Source organism: Camelus dromedarius, chromosome 14 (assembly GCF_036321535.1).
Source record: "Camelus dromedarius isolate mCamDro1 chromosome 14, mCamDro1.pat, whole genome shotgun sequence".
NCBI lineage: Eukaryota > Metazoa > Chordata > Mammalia > Artiodactyla > Camelidae > Camelus > Camelus dromedarius.
In genome coordinates, this window is record NC_087449.1 from 37,570,264 (window position 1) to 37,585,849 (window position 15,586).

At 56.1% G+C, this 15,586-nt stretch overlaps 1 protein-coding gene across 1 annotated transcript; it reads left to right on the plus strand.

The window, feature by feature from the left end:
* The first annotated feature begins 564 nt into the window (after window positions 1–564).
* Window positions 565–1,149, plus strand: TMEM275 (transmembrane protein 275). Its single transcript, XM_031465054.2, has one exon. It carries the CDS (start codon window positions 574–576, stop codon window positions 1,114–1,116), a length of 543 nt encoding a protein of 180 aa, XP_031320914.2. The 5' UTR covers window positions 565–573; the 3' UTR covers window positions 1,117–1,149.
* The last annotated feature ends 14,437 nt before the right edge of the window (window positions 1,150–15,586 follow it).

The following is a 15,586-nucleotide window of genomic DNA, read 5'->3' on the forward strand; positions in this document are numbered from 1 at the left end:
GGGATGCTCAGGCCAGGCAGCAGGTCATGAGGTCCTGGTCCCAGATGTTGGGTAAATTACTAGATCTCTCTGAGCTTCAGTTTCTTCTTCTGGACAAGCTGGGGATAGACCAAATGATTTCTAGGGCCTTTACCACTCAGGGGAGGAAGCTGTCTAAATCCCAAGAGCTTCCACCTGCCCTCTAATTAGGAGTACTGATAATGATTATCACTTAATGAGCACCTAGGCACCGTGCTGAGCTCTTTACAGCTATTTACTCAATTAGCCCAAGAAGACTTCCTGGAGGAGAGGAGGTGGAAGGCCTGTGTGTGTCTGGAGGACAAGAGAAAGTAGGGAGGAAGGGAGGATGGCAAGATCCTAGAGGCAGAAACAGGGGCTGGCCAAGATGACGTGACCTCTGACCTCTGCACTCCCAGGCACTGAACATAGCCACAGAACTACTGTGGGGCTGGAAGCCCAGATGGCCTTCCGACGTCTCCCTTTCTCTCTGTACCCACAGGACGACTGTAACGTGTGGGCTGGTCCGGGCGGCAGCAGGAGGGAGCTTGATGAGTGCGGGGCGACCCCAGGCCGATGCCGACCCCGGAGAAGAGCCAGGGCCCCCCGGCACGGGCGCCGGCAGGCCGCGCTCAGGCCCGGCTGCCCGGCCCTCCGGCTCAGGCGCTGTTGTGCGCCTGCGGTCTGTGCGTGCTGTTGGCGGGCGTGAACGTGACGCTGGTGGGCGCCTTCGCCTCCTTCCTGCCCGGGCACAACGCGCCGCTCTTCGTGGGGCCGGCGCTGCTGGTGCTGGCGCTCGGCTTCTTCGCCGCCTGCTGCGCGTGTAGCCGCCGCGGCCCCGCGCCCCGTTCGCGCTCGGCGGCGGCCGCGGGTCCCGGCCGGGGCGGCGCCGGGCGGGTGGCGCTGGAGATGGAGAGCAGCGAGCGCACCGCGCAGGACACCACGGCCGTGCAGCTCAGCCCCGCCGCCTCGGCCGCGTCCTCCGGCCGCTCCAGTCCCGGCCCCTCCAGTCCCGGCCCCGGCCCCTTTGCTCTGGACGCCCCCGCGCCTGCGGCCGTCTACGCGCCACGCACCGACGGGGTCCGGCTCGACCTGCCCCGGGAGCGCGTCGCCCCCTAGCGGACCGGGTTCCCGGCCGCCCCGTCTTACCTGTTCCGGTTCCCTCCCATCAGTGCCATTTAAGAACAAGAGAGGGAAGAGTATAAAAAGACAAGAAAAAGAACTTTTCATACTGGTCCGGTGCTGGGCACAGGAGGCCTCGTCTGTCCCATCTCTGGAACTTCCAGGGGTGGGGTGGGGATGTGGTGAGGGTGTCCAGGCACACCCCCTAAAGGAGGGACTAGTGCCTTGACTCTTCACGTGGGGTCTGCTGGACCCTAGTTTACCTCACTCCCCAGACTTAATGAAACTGGGCTCCTGGACCGTCCCTCCTGACCACCACCACCACCCATGGCATTTGGCACTGTGAGCAGAGCAACTAAGAGAGGGCTAACTCTCAGCAAGGCCGGTGCCCCCGAGGAGGAGGAAGAGAGGGAGGTGAAGAACATCATTCTAGGCTGTCTCCTGCCCCTGCCTGTTGTGAAAGGCTGCCAGCTCCCCTTCTACCCCTCCCAACCCTCCTTGTCTCAACCCCAACATGACCTTTTGGGATTAATGGGGGGAGGGATCTGATTTGAGCCTGGATCATCCCTAAGGCAGAGCTGGGTTGAGCACACTCCGCCCTTTCTGCCTGACTAGAGCAGGGGGAGCTGAGCTGGGCCCCCACAGGAAGGAGTGGCAAGCAGTCTCCTCTGGCCCTGAAGGTCTCCTGTGTGAACTTCCCTGTGCATTCCCACTGTGCCTCGCACCTCAATAAAGCAACTTTGGAGTCAAGCTGTCTGCCATCCTTCAGTGCAGGAGGAGGGAGGGACTGACTATGGGGCCTCTGACCAGACACCCTGGATTTTGGGGTCCTCCCAGCCCATGGCCCAGTGCTTCATCATCCCAGCACCAGCCGCCAAGGACCTTTTTTTTAAACTAATTAATTCAACAAGTAAGTACTGAGCCCTCCTATGTACCCAGCCCTGGAAATACAGTAGGGCAGAGAAGTGTGTGACTGTGAACAAAAGACTGTCTGAGACAGTGGGTGCTTCTGAATGCCTGTGGGAACAGGGTGTCAGATGGAGGGCTGGATGAATACACTAGTGTGAATGTGGGTGAGATTGCTTGGCTTCGTGTATAAGTTGGGGAGTGTAGGAGTATTTTGGGTGACGCTGCCATCACACATGCGTGTGGGGGAGAGTGTGTGTGTGTGTGTTGGTGGTTGAGGGCTGGGTCACCCAGCAGGAATGGTGAGGGGAGAAGGGCTTTCCCAGGTCTTGCAAAGCCTACACTTTTCTTCTGGCCTGGCTGGGCTTGCAGAGTCTGGGCTCAACCTGTCTTCTGTCCAGGTGGGCAAGGGTGTTTGATAGAGGAATGGGGGCTGTCTTGCAAGAAGAAACAAGGGGGCTAGGGGGAAGACACTGCAACCTGGGGCCAGCCCCTCCTCTCACTGCAGGGACACAGGCAGGCAGTGCCCAATGATGGTGGCACACACTGGCCCACCATCCCTGGCTGGCTATGACTCCCTGCCTACCAGCCCTTGGCTTCAGCAGCCTCCCTTCTTCTTTTCAGGCTGGGCTCTGCTGCTCTTCTGCCCCAGCCCGGACACTTCCCACCAGTGCTGGGGCTCTGCCTCCCTTGCTCTGACCCCCTTTCAGCCTCTGCCTCTCCTGCTGTCTCTCCTCCCACTGACCTCCCTCTCTGTGGGTACTTAGCAGGTCATCTCTATTAATTAGCATAAGTCAATGGCCCTAACCTTTGAAGCATCTAGCCCTAGGAGCTGACAATCACTTCTCAGAGAACTTCCGCAGCCCCACCTGCGTGTGTGTGTGTGTGTGTGTGTGTGTGTGTGTGTGTGTGTGTGTGTACACCACCTCCTCAGGCTCCAGGCCCGTCTCTTCTGGTTCACTGGTCTGCAGCCTCAGACACCACCTGCTGCCTTTGTAGAGCAGAAGGTGAGAGGGAGCCACTGTCGATGCCACCTTGGGGTGTGGTCCGGACCACCCTTCTCCCACCAGCATCTTAGGAAGAGGCACCCCAGGTTCTAGCCCTGAAATGCCAGGCCCGGCCCTAACTCCTCTTCCACCTGCTGGCAGAGGCCTGAAATTGCACCATCTTCTACAGGAAGACTTCAGATCCTGTCAGGGAGCCTGGCTGCCAGGGAGGATGAGTGAGCATGTGAGAGTTCAAGGCCATGAGCCACAGATGGAAAGTGTGAGTGAAGGGAATGGGAGCAGTGTGGCAGTGGAGGGGGTGTGTTGGGCATAGCTCCTTGGAGTTTTCTTCCCATTGCCAACCCCAGCTGATGGTCATCATTTGTCCCATGTGTCCCCTCCCTCTCCCCGGGCACACCAGGAGATATTTCTATACCGCAGGGCCCACTTTCCAATCAGCCCCATATACCTCCAGGCCTGCACACAGAGGGACTCCTCCCCCACAGTCCTTCAGGTGCCTCTAGGGCAGTCTGTCCGCTGAGAAGGCGGCAAGGCCCCAGAGCAGCCCCATTCTCCTCACACAAGGGGCTGGAGGGTTGCCTGTCCCCACACCTCTGCAGACCCCATCCAAGCAGATTCCAGACCCTAAGCACAGATCTGGGGCTTCAGGAAGACAGGTTTCTGTGGAAGGTAAGGACACAATTCTGACAGCACAGGGGCTGCAAGCTCCCTGACCTTGAGGAATCTGAGTGGGAACCAGCGGTCCCACAGAGACACTGCTGAGGGGTCCTGGGATGAGGGCTAAACCCTTCCTCTCTCACTCCTGGCCCTGAGGCTCAGAACTGAGGCACCAGGGTCTGTCCTCAGAGGTCCAGGGGCTGCAGTGGAGGACACATAGCCGGTCCTTTGAAAAGGAGGGGTGCTGGGTAGGGCCTGGGGGAGCTCAGGGGTGGCACAGTGAGCCCTGCCTCCCAGAGGGAACCACCGATGGTCTGGCCAAGGGAGCCCACTATGGGGCCGGGAACTCGGATCCCTTCCTTCTCTTCCCACTGGAAGAAAGGAGGCCAGCCACCTAGGACCTTTTTTTTTTTTTTTTAACTAATTCAACAAGTAAGTACTGAGCCCTCCTATGTACCCAGCCCTGGGAATACAGTAGCAAACAAGCTCTGGGGGAACTTACGTTCTACTTGGGGGAGAATTAAAGAATTAAATAGGTAAGCAAACAGGACAAAAAGTATTAGCTAGTGGATAGTGCTATGCAGAAAATCACAGTAGGCAGGTGCGACAGAGGGACTTGGATGGCTGAGGAGGTCTTCTCTGAGAGGTGACATTTAAGCTGAACTCTAACTGACAAGAGTCAGTCACGCAAAGGTCTAGAGCAAGAACATCTCAAACTCATGAAACAGCCAGTGCAAAAGTCCTAAGTGAGAATGAACTTGGCCTTCGTGTGTCAGGCCAAGAAAGAAGGGCTATAGAGACAGGGGTGGGAAATGAAGTGGGAGAGGGCAGGGAGGGGATGTATCGCTCAGCTCACGTAAAGCTTGGTAAGCCAGGGCGAGGAGTTGGAATTTTATTCTTCATGAGATGGGATCCACTGGAGGGTTTTAAGCAGGGAAGTGACACGATCTGATTTATGATTGTACAGCTCGCTCTGCCTACAGTGTGAAAAATAGTGTTGAGGGACATGAGGGAAAAGAGGGGCGGGGTTAAGGGGTCATGGCAGTGAGAAGTGCTTAGGGCTGGGACTGGAGTGGTGGCTGTGAGCTGGACAGATTCTACACCCATTTTTGAGGCCTCCCTGTTGGGGGAGTTTAAGGGAATGAAAGAGAGGAATGTGGGAGGAAGTTCTAGAATGTTGGTTTGAGCAGCTGGGCGTGTGGTGGAGGAAAAGCAAGGGCTGTGGTCAGATGAAAGTTCTGTTCACCCGGTGGAGCTGTCCTGTCGGCACTGGAGCCGCAGCCCTGAGTTCTGGAGGGAGAGCACTGGGGAGGCAGATTTAGAAGCCACTGACCTATGGGTGGCGGTTAAGCCATGAGTCCAAGTGAGGCGTATGAGGAGAGATGAAGACAGAGAACCAGGACCCAGAATAGTCTAACCTCTGAATCTAGGGGAGAGAAGGGACCCAGAGTTGCCTGGTTCTGAATCTTGCCCAACCTTCTGCTGATGCCAGTGCCGTTCTGATGAGGTCGGTGGACTTGGAGGTGGGGATCAGGGAGAAGTGAGTGGAACAGGAGATTCAAGAGGTCGGGACTTCCAGCTTATTCAGTGCTATGCTCTCAGTGCCTACCTGGCACAAGGTAGGTGCCCAATAAATAGCTACTGAATGACTGAATGAGTAAAAGGTGTGAATTTTATCACACAGCTAATATTCCAGGTCTCCCACAGTAGGAATTATCAAGATGTCTGATTCTGGACAGGAAGGGAGAAAAGCTCCTTATGTGTGTGGGTGTTTCCCTGGCCAATTCCTGTTTTCTAATGTGTGAGAAGGTAGGGTAGATGGGCATTGATGGATTCCCCTGATGGCCAGGCTCCCCAAAGTAGAAAGTGGCCAGATAGATAGGCTGACTAAGGAAATCGGCATTGCTAGGGAGTGCCACCAGAGGGCACCCTGGGCACATGACAGGGGACAGAGGCGACTCAGACCACAGACTGCACAACTTTGCCTTTTCCTCTTCTGAGGGTCCAGAGCCTGAGGAAGGGGAAGTGGGGATCGAGTGTACATAGAGGGGGTGAGTGTTAAAGTCACCCAAATTTACCAAGTGACCCAACCCGGGAACCTGAGCTTATCACAGAAGGAAGCCTGATGCTGGACACAGACTTAGCCTTTAACAAGGTCACAGGTAAGTCCTGGTTCTGGTCACAAACTGAGCCCTCACCCCTGTCCATACTGAGTCCTGACCGAGCTTGATCCTGACCACATTCTGAGCCTTGACCCTGCCTGGTCCATAAGCTGAACCCGGATCTTGATCTTAGACTGAGTTCTGGCTGGAACTCTGACCTGGGCACAGACTAAGCCTTGATCATGGACAAACATTAAGCCCTTATTCTCATCACAGACTGAGCCCTGACCCTGATCCATGCACTGTGCCCTGATTCTAATAACAGGCTGAGCCTGACCCTGGTCCCAGAGCCCTGAATCTGGTCTCACCTGAACTCTGACCCTGATCCCTACATTAAACGCTGAACCTGGACTGAGACTGAGCATTCGTCATGGTCACAGGCTGAGCCTTGATCCCTGAGACTTGCTCCCAAACACCCCATTGACTTAAGGACCTTCCAGATGAGGTTCTCAGGCCAGGCTTCACCTCCAGAAGGAAGTAACTTCTGGATCTCTGAATGTTGCATCCCTGAGAGGCTCAACAGAGAAAGGCTGGCTCTAGGCTGTCTGGAACACGACTGAGGAAGGACAGCTGGGCCTTCCCCAGATATCCCTAGAGCTCCAGGTGGGGCGTTCCCGCCTGCCTGTGCGTCTGGAAGCCTGCAGCCTCGGTGCCTCTTCCATCTGCACTCCTGACTGTGGAAACATGAGTAAGTCCCTTCTGCTGTGCTTCATCCCATTATCCTTCAGGGAAAATCTGGGGAGAAGGTGACTAGGCCAGGACTGAGGGCCCCGTGTCCCTACCCTGTGCCCTGGCAGGAAAAGAAGCCTTGACTCTGGCCGGTCATGACAAATAGGCAAGAAAAAGGGTCATGGCCAAGGTGGCACTGGCCAGGCCTCAGCCTCAGGTAGGCAGCGGTGGGTGAGACAAGAGCTTGGAGGCGTTAAGTAGGAGTCCCAGAGGTCCCGGTGCATTCCGGGGGTCTGGTGTACGCGAGGGGAGGGAGGTCTGCACGGGACCACGCGGCCCCTCCCCAGGGCACACTGCCCAGGTCGGGGCTGGCCCCAGGGTCTTGCCCCTGCGGGGCCAAGCCGGCCTCTGCCAGGCCCTCTGCCGGGCTCACCTTGGATGGCACTGGGGCGGGGGTGGGGGCCGAGCCCGGCGGGAGCCCTGGTGGGGGAGGGGGCGGCTCGAGTCAAAAAACGCTGACGCCGAAGACAATGAGCTCTCCGAGGCTGAGGCAACTCATTTCGTCCCGGCCACGCTTTATTAAATTCTCATAAACCTGTCAGAGGGGACAGGGCTCGCTTCAGTTTACCTCATTAGCCCGACACAATGACAGTGGGAGGGGGCAGGGGGAGGGGGCGGCCAGGGGAGGCCCTCGCTCAGCGCTGAGAGCCGAGCCAGCCGGGAAGATAATTGAATTAAGTGGCTTTTGTTAATGGTTTTTAAGACTCCGAAGTGTAAATAACATTTAGGGGCTTCCTTTTAATGGGACTGGGATTTTAGAGATCAGGGGAGCTTAGGGGAGGCCCAGCCCCAGTCCCTGCCCCACCGGCCCACCGCCCCACCTCAGGGGAGCTCCGGAGGGGAGAAGCTCCGGGAAGCGTTGAAGTTAGGTGGGAGGAGCGAGGGGAGGGGCCAAAGAAGGTGAGACAACTTCCTGGTGGGTCTTTGAACAGAGACCGGGAGAGAGGGGGTATGGGGCCAAGCGAGGCCGGGGTTGACTCTGGGGACCTGTCCAGACAGACGGTGCTGCTGTTGGACAAAATGGCCAGGGGTAGCTCTAGGGTGTCACTGAGGCAATGGGTTGTGGGTGTCAGGGGACCTGGCCTGCTGCGGAGCCAGTGTTCACTCCTCAACGAGAGGTCAATGGGACTAGGAGGTTATGGCTGTATTGCTTATTGAATTGCCAGTGGGTGAGGGCCCCTGGGAGACTGTGAACCAGGCCCTTCACAGGACATGTGGGAAGGTGGGGGTGGTGGGTGGACTTGACCCCAGGCTTCCTGAAGGAGCCTGGACTTGAATTGAGCTATGAGAGAACCTGCAGATAGGGGTGGGGAGCTCACTTCTCTAGGGGCACAAGGCCTGGGGAGCTGCATGCAAGGAAACAAGGCCATGGACAAGCTGCTTCGGAATTCATCCCTTGGTTTTCCTCAGTTACAGCTTCTCCCTCCCTGTAGACATGACCAGGTCTGGGAGCTGGCGGGCTGGGGCTGGAGGTGAAGGGCTCAGGGCTAAGTCCCAAGGGGCTGGAGGTGTGGTGGGGCGGGGCTGGCCCTGGGCCAGCCGACAAAGGGTTAAGGCGTTAATCGCCCTGCATGCGACAAAGGGAAGTGAGTTTTCTGATCCAGAAAGGATCAGTCCCTGGGACGCCCCATCAGGCCCTTCAGCGTGAAATTACACCCCAGCGGGGGTGCTCCCCTCCCCCACCACAACCCGCCTAGTCCTGGCATAGGATTAGGGCCTGGAGTCATCAGTTTAATAGACCACCACCTCCCCTCCCTACCCCTTCACCCTAAGAGCCTTGACTCCTGCCTCCAGGCCTGCGCTAACCTTTTTCCTTGCCAGCGGTCCACCTGGCTGTGGATCTGATCTGTCGGGTCCTCTCTGGCCTCATTCTCAGTCTGCTCATTCCATTTGTCTCCTCTACTGCACCCTGACCCCACTCCTTATTTCAGTTTCTTCCTAACCTTTAATCAGCGCCCCAAACATATTTGTTTCGGTGCTTATCAATTTATGATCTGTCTCCCCACTAGCACTGAGTGCCCTGGGAGCAGGGACTGTCTCATTCAGCACTGCATCTCCAGCTCCTGGCCTGTGTCTAGCACATAGATGGTGTTCAATAGACATTAGTTGACTGAGGCCCCTCCCATCTACCTCACAAAGACTCAGGGGTGGTCCCTAAAGTCTAGACACTAGTTAGTACTCAAGACCGAGAGGAGGGAGCTGAAGCGCGTGCCAAGACAGGGCCTTGTTCTCAGGAAGAGACAGGGGCCCGGGCTGCAGCCTAGGCCTCAGGCCCAGCCTCACCTCTAAAGGAAAAGGGCGAGCCCCTGAATGGCCAGAGGGTGCTCACTCATCCTTGGGCACCATCCCTGGAGACCCCTTCACCCCACTTCCTTGCAGCTGCTGGGCCTTGGCTACACAAGCACCTCCAAGCTCCATCTGCGCCCACAGCTGGGCATGTAGTCCAGCATGGGAAGAGATCCTGGATAGAACAACTGAGGAAACCAAAGAGTGAATCACACAGAAGGGAAAACTCAGCAGGCCATTCAGAAACGAAGGCAGGCACCTGTGTAGACTCTAGACCCCCCTCTAACCTCTACACAGGAAACAGAGGCCCAAAAAAGGGCTTGCCTAAGGCCACACAGTGAGGCCAGACAGGAACTGGGCTCCCAAGGACCCAGGCAGAGCCTGTCCCTCACGCTGCTCCTCCCGTTCTGTTTGACAAGTGCAGTCTTGGTTCCAAACCAGCTCTGAGCCCGGCTCTGTCGTGCTAAGTCCTGCTCAGCGGGTTCCATCTGGGTGTGGATAAGGACTGTACCTGGTAGCCCAGAGGGGTCAAGAGAGAGAGGGCTTCCCTGGACTCCTGGCCCAGAGTGATCAGGCAAGGCTCTCTGGAGAGGGTGCATGTGGGTGGATTCTGCATAGTGAAAAGACTTTCCCTAGAAGGATAGATGGCGGGAAAGGGCACAGTGAGTATATGAGGTACCACATGGTCCACTTTGGTTGGATGTCCTAGAGCAGCGAATAGATGTGTTCTGCATGCCCCACCCTCAATCCCCAGGCCAGGACTGATGAGAAGGAGGCAGGTTTCAGCCCAAATGAGGAAGAACTTCTCACAGTCAGACCTGAAGCAGGCTGCCCTGCAAGGTAATGAGCTCCCCGTCCCTGCAAATTTGTGAGCAGGGGCTGGGTGTTAGTGACTCCTGCCTGAGTGAGGACTGAGCTGGAGGACCGCTGAGGATGTCTGTTCTGAGAAACCATAGCAGGACTCCCCAGACCCACAAGCCTGACCCTCCAGTAGACAACCCCCACCCAGCCCTTGTCCATTTGCTTGGCCTTGGCAAGATCCTGGTGGCTGGAATGGGGGAGAGGGGGATGAGAAGGCAGATAGAAAGACTCCTTTTGCAGTTCCTGCTACTCAAGGTTCTGCCTGTACACCTGTAGCTTCCACCCAGTCCAGTCTGAGAGGCTTAATTCCAAGCCTGACTTAAACATAGGGACTGAGGCCCAGAGAGGGACTTCTCCCATATCCCACAGTCGGAGAGGCAGGCTGGGGCTTGCTAGCCGAACGATCTTTCTCCAGGTGGCTTATCAAGAGCAGACTAAAGGCAAGTCTGAATGAGGCAAGCCTTTCAGGCGTCGTGTCGGCCTGGTCTCCAGAGGGGCTTTGTATACTGGGGAGGGACCCCAGGGCCGAGGATACCCTGCACCTTCTAAAAGAACCAAGATTCCCTTTCATCTCTCCCATGTTGTCAAGCATCCACGTCAGCCTAACCTGCATTCTTCCTGAGGCGCTGGGGCTCCTCCTGTTTCCTGGAGTTCTCTCCTCCGGGGAAATCTTAAGGTAAAAAGAAAAGAGTTCCCGCCCTCCTGGCTGCCCAGCACCTTTGCATGGAGGCAGGGGAATGGATGGAGTGACCTCGGCAGGACCCAGGCTTCCAGGCCTGCAGCTTGCTCATGTGGGAATGGCAACAAAGAGCAGCTTTGTGAGCACATGCTCACACTCACACACACCCGCACACGCCCCACACAAGCTCTTTCCAAGAATGGTTCTTCAAGCCTGGTTGCCAAGATAAAGGAGCCACTGGGCGGTCAGCTCCTAGGAGGAAATACTGCTCCTGTGGCCTTTGTTGTTCAAAGGGCTTTGTGAAATCTCCAGACTCCTCTTGGAAAGGAGCCCAGGCTGGGGTGGCAGTTTCCCCACAGCTGGGGACGTGGGTGAGGATGGCATGGCCTCCCCAGCCTGGCACAGGAAGGAGCACCCCAGGGGGCCTGGCTTGCAATTATTAGCAGCCGTGGCAGCAGTTTAATCCTTCACTTCCAATATTAGCTCACTTGATTCCCACAAGCCTGGGGGTAGGCAGAGATCTTCCCATTTTACAGATGAGAAAACAGAGGTTCACAGAAGCCTAACCACTCATTAAATGGCCTCACAGTAAGTTAATGCTAGAAATGAAACTAACTTGGTACCAGTCACAGACTTAACTCAGCCTTACCCTAAATTGAGCTCTGCACTGGCCCCATTTTGAGCCCCAACTCTGAGAGCTAATTGAGCTGTGATTTTCCTTAGACTGAGCCCCAAGTGATCCCTGATCCCAGCCTCACACAAAGCTTTGACCCCGGCCCCATTCTGAGCTCCAAATCTGGCCCCTAACCAGCGTGCCCCAGGCTGATCCCTGACTCTACCCTCAGACTTATCCCTGCCCCTGTTCCGGACCGATCCCTGATCCTTGCCTCAGACTGCCTCTCCTGTTAGCTGTAAGCCCAGGAGGTCAGAGACCTGTGCTCCTTGTGCTGCTACTGCACACTTATGTACGTGTGATTATTTGAGTAATCTCTGTTTTACCCTCTAGACCACATATAGGGCCAGGGAGCCTAAGTTTAGTTTTGTTCGCCAGCACTTATAATAGTGCAATTATAGCAATAATTACAAGCCTTTATTGAGTATTTACTAAATGCCAGCCTTTGTGCTAAGTGTTTTACAGATGTTATCTCATTTAAGCCTCACAAAGAACCCTGAAGTCGGTGTTATCATTAGCCCATTTTACAGGTAAGGACACTGAGCCCCAAGATCAGACTGGGAGGGGGTGTGTAGAAGTATAGCATGCTCTTAATAGTGCCCTCCACCCAGCACACTCAGCTTCCTGTGGAGGGATGGAGGGGGGACGGGGAAGGCACAGCTGTAAGAGGAAGCAGAGGCATTTGGGCATGTGGGAGAAGTTGAAGGCTTTCTGGGGACCCTGAGTTTCTGAAGCCATAGAAGGGCCGGGTGAGTCAGACCCAGGGAGATTGTGATGGGGAAGTGGGAGCAGCTATGTAAGTGGCAGAGTCCAGGGCAAAATGAAGGTGCAGGGTCCTTGGTTTAAAAATTAAGGATATTGAGATGTAAACATCAGAAGAATCGAGGGCTTGAGCCAAGGGGCCTGTGTGACTGCACAGTTCACACACCTAAGAAGGTGTCCCCAAGAGGGAAGAAGGTGTGTGAGGATGGAGGTATGTATGGGTCAGGGGACATGGCTGTTAAAGTGGCAGCTCAGGCAGGGTCTGACTCTTGTGTGGGTATTTGGCCAGTGTCTTCGGCCGACACAGGGCAGCAGTCTTGGGCAGCCAGGCCCCCAGCTGGCAGTGTGGCTAGGAGGCCTATGTGTAGAGGGAGTTGGAGTCATATCCCAGTGTTGTGGGGGCAGTGCTGTCTGGAGCATAAGCCAGGAAGAATGCACGTGTGGGGGTGGGGCAAGTGCGGAGCCTCCAGGTGACAGGCTGTGTGTCTGAGGGCTTGTATGGGGGCGTGTTCACATGAGTAGGAGAGACAGACAGACAGACACCCTGAGATTGTGTGGGGCAATGCAAAAGTTAGCATGTCCTGTGTGTATCACAGAGAGGGTATGTGTGTGTGTGGTTGTGAGTGGAGGATATGTGTGTCCTTGGGAGTGTGTGTGTGGGACTGGGCTAATAATGTATGCAGAGCCCCACCTGCCCCCCCGGGTGCTGGCCCTGTCCCTGTTGTGAGGGCCTCCCAGGTGGCGATGACCCTAGCTTGCCCCTGCCCAGCCCCCAGGCCTTGGAGAGACCAGGTCCCCTGTCAGAGACATTCCTGCCAGCCATAGTATGGGCAGAGCCACAGAGCGGCCTCCTAGGCTGCTGGGGTGATTCTGGGCCAGTGGTGTCAGGTTCCTGGTGCCGGGCCCTCCTTCTGCAGCCCTCTGAGGGCCTTTGTTGGAAGTTCAGACAAACTTGTCAGGGGGGCGGGCAGGAGGCCGCCTCCTAATCGGCTTTCCCAGAAGGGAGAGGAGAATGAGAGATGGAGGGGGGCTCCAGCCCCCGCAGCTCTGTGGGAAAGGGGGGAGGGGCGGGCCCACGCTAAAGGGGTCCATTCCCCAGGACCTTCTCTAATGGTGCCCCTTCCACAGGGCCCCCGAGGAACCAGACCCCTGGACTGAAGGAAAACAGGGGCCAAGGTCTAGGGAAAGGAAGGTTCAGGGAGCTGCTTCAGGGAGTACCCCTTACCTTTCTCATATCACCCACCTCGGGCTGTCTGAGCACCCACTGCTTGCCAGGCACAGGCCCTCAGCCCCTCGGCCTCCTCCAGACCCTTCTCTTTATCTCACCCTAGCCTCCCAGGAAGCCAGCTGGACTTGGCTAATGATTTCCAGTCAACAGAAGGAGACTGAGGACCAGAGAGGGGCAGTTATTTGCCCACAGTCAACAGCAAGCTGAGAGCAGCTTGTCCCAGCTCCATAACAGACTCTTCTGTGCTTTGTTAATGGGTCAGTGTTTCCCTGAGGTCCCAATCTCAGGATCCCCTGTGTGATCTCACTTAGTGACGTGGCTTCATTCTCCATGTCTCTGTTGACAGCCACCAAGGTGGAGCACATAGATTCTGAGGTTAGCCAGTTTCATACGTTGGTTGGTCCATTACTAGCTGTGCAATCATAGGCAAGTTATTTAACTTCTCTGTGCCTCAATTTCCTTATCTGTTAAATGGGGATAATAATAGGGCCTATCACATAGCGTTATATGGGGATTAAGTGACTTAATATCTGTGAGGTGCCAGGCACAGAGGAAATGCTATGTAATTACTTATTAAATAAATGAAAATCTAAGCCGCCCAGGCAGACCCTTCTCTTGCATCTCAATCCAGGACATCCCAACATCTTCCCCTGAATAATTTGAAGGCACCTCAAAGACCAGCCTGAACTCTGTCTCACTCCCCTTACACCCCAGCCCAAGGGTCCCAATCCACCATGTGGCCAGGCCAGAGACTTGGGTGCACCTTGACTTCTCCCAAGCCTCCAGTCACCAAAGTTATTCTACTTCCTACGTCTCTCATCAGTCTGACCTCTTCCTCCACTCTTCCTCCCCAAATCCACATGGATGCCACCCTCCTCTCACCAGGACATGACAATGGCCTCCTCTCTGGTCTCCCTGCCTCCTAGGGAACCACCATGCAGCAAAGGTATTGGGAGGGGCGGGACTTACTAAAATGCACATGTGATCACCCCACTCCTCCACCGGAAATAGCTCCCAATGCCCCCGACAGCCCTTGGGCTTGAGTCCAAATTCCCAGCTTCCTTTTCCCTGCTCAGCCCCTGACACTACCCCACACTGTTCCCAGGCCCTGGCCAGACAGGTGCTTGCTCCCCCAGGGCCTGTGGCTCACTGGCCGACTGGCCAGTCCTGCAGCTCTGTGTGTGCTGTGCCCCCCAGGACACCCTTCTCTCTTACCCTCCTGGTGAACACTGGACCTGTGGGACTCAGCTCAAGTCTCCCTCCCAAGGGGCTGTCCTGACCTCCCCAGGCTGAGCTAGGGACCCCTCTTCTGTACTCCCACAGTTCTCTATTTTTTGAACACCAACGCACCCTGTTTTGTACTGCTTTGTTTTCTTCACTTGTTTCTGTGTACCTAGCACCCAGCACAGAGCCAGGCATACAGCAGGTGCTCAGTAAGTGCTGAGTGGATGAGTGATTTGAACAGCAGGGTTACCAAGGTGCCCCTCCACCAGGGAAGGTGTGAACCTGGGGCTGAAGTATGTAGGGGCAGGTGGGGGACTTGAGGTCCTGGAGGGGCAGTGGGAGATTTGAGGCAGACATTTGATCCGCCAGCCCCTCCCATGAAGGTGAGAAAGCAAGATGAGGGATGTGCTCCCCGCCCTAATCCTCTATCCCACTGGGGAGAGAGGAATGCGCTTCCTAGGTCCTGCAACTGCCTGGGAAATGGGGAGGTCAGGGCCCCACGGGTCCCTGTGGCCTGAGGTGCCTGCCCAGGAAGCGCAGCAGGCAGCTCCCTGCACACCATTTTGACCTGCTGGGGTCCTCCTACCAGGAAACACCCAGAGGGGTCCTCTCACCCCCAAACCCCACCTCCGAGCTTGCACCACCCCTTCTGACTCAGGGGTCCTATGCAGACACTCTAGAACCCCAGGGAAGGCTGAGTAGAGGAGCTCACCATTCATCTTTTTCTTGAAAAGAAGGCCCTTCGTAAATCTCCAAACCATGCAGCCACACAGCAGTCCCTTTTCATCCTTTGCTTGCTCACCTCGGAGGACAAAGAGCTCCCTCCTCCATAGGCTGCCCATCTCACTGGAGAGCAGCTCTGGCTTTAGATTCACTATCCCTTCCTGTCATCATTCCCACAGAACCCCTGCCCGTCTCCGTCCTACAGACCCATCCCCCAGACTACCCTGAATACCCCCAGGTGGCTCTGCCCCCAGCTGCCCTGCCACACATGCTTGGGTGAGGACCAAGCAGCCCAGAAAAGGTGGACTCCTTCCACATCTTGGTCTCTCTACTCCCTGTGGCCCAGCACAGACTGGCCGGACTGGCCGTGAGCAGACCTTGAGACAGATGCCACCCGCTCAGCCCACCGCGGGCATCTCTGGGAATGAACCTGGCCCAAGGGCTGTGCTGCCAGATTCTCTTTATTAGCCAAGTAGGACAAAAAACAGGTCACAATGTCACAGGAAGTCAGACAGACAGACAGAGGGATACACAGGACAAAGTGTCATGCTGCACTACGCAGGGGGCGGG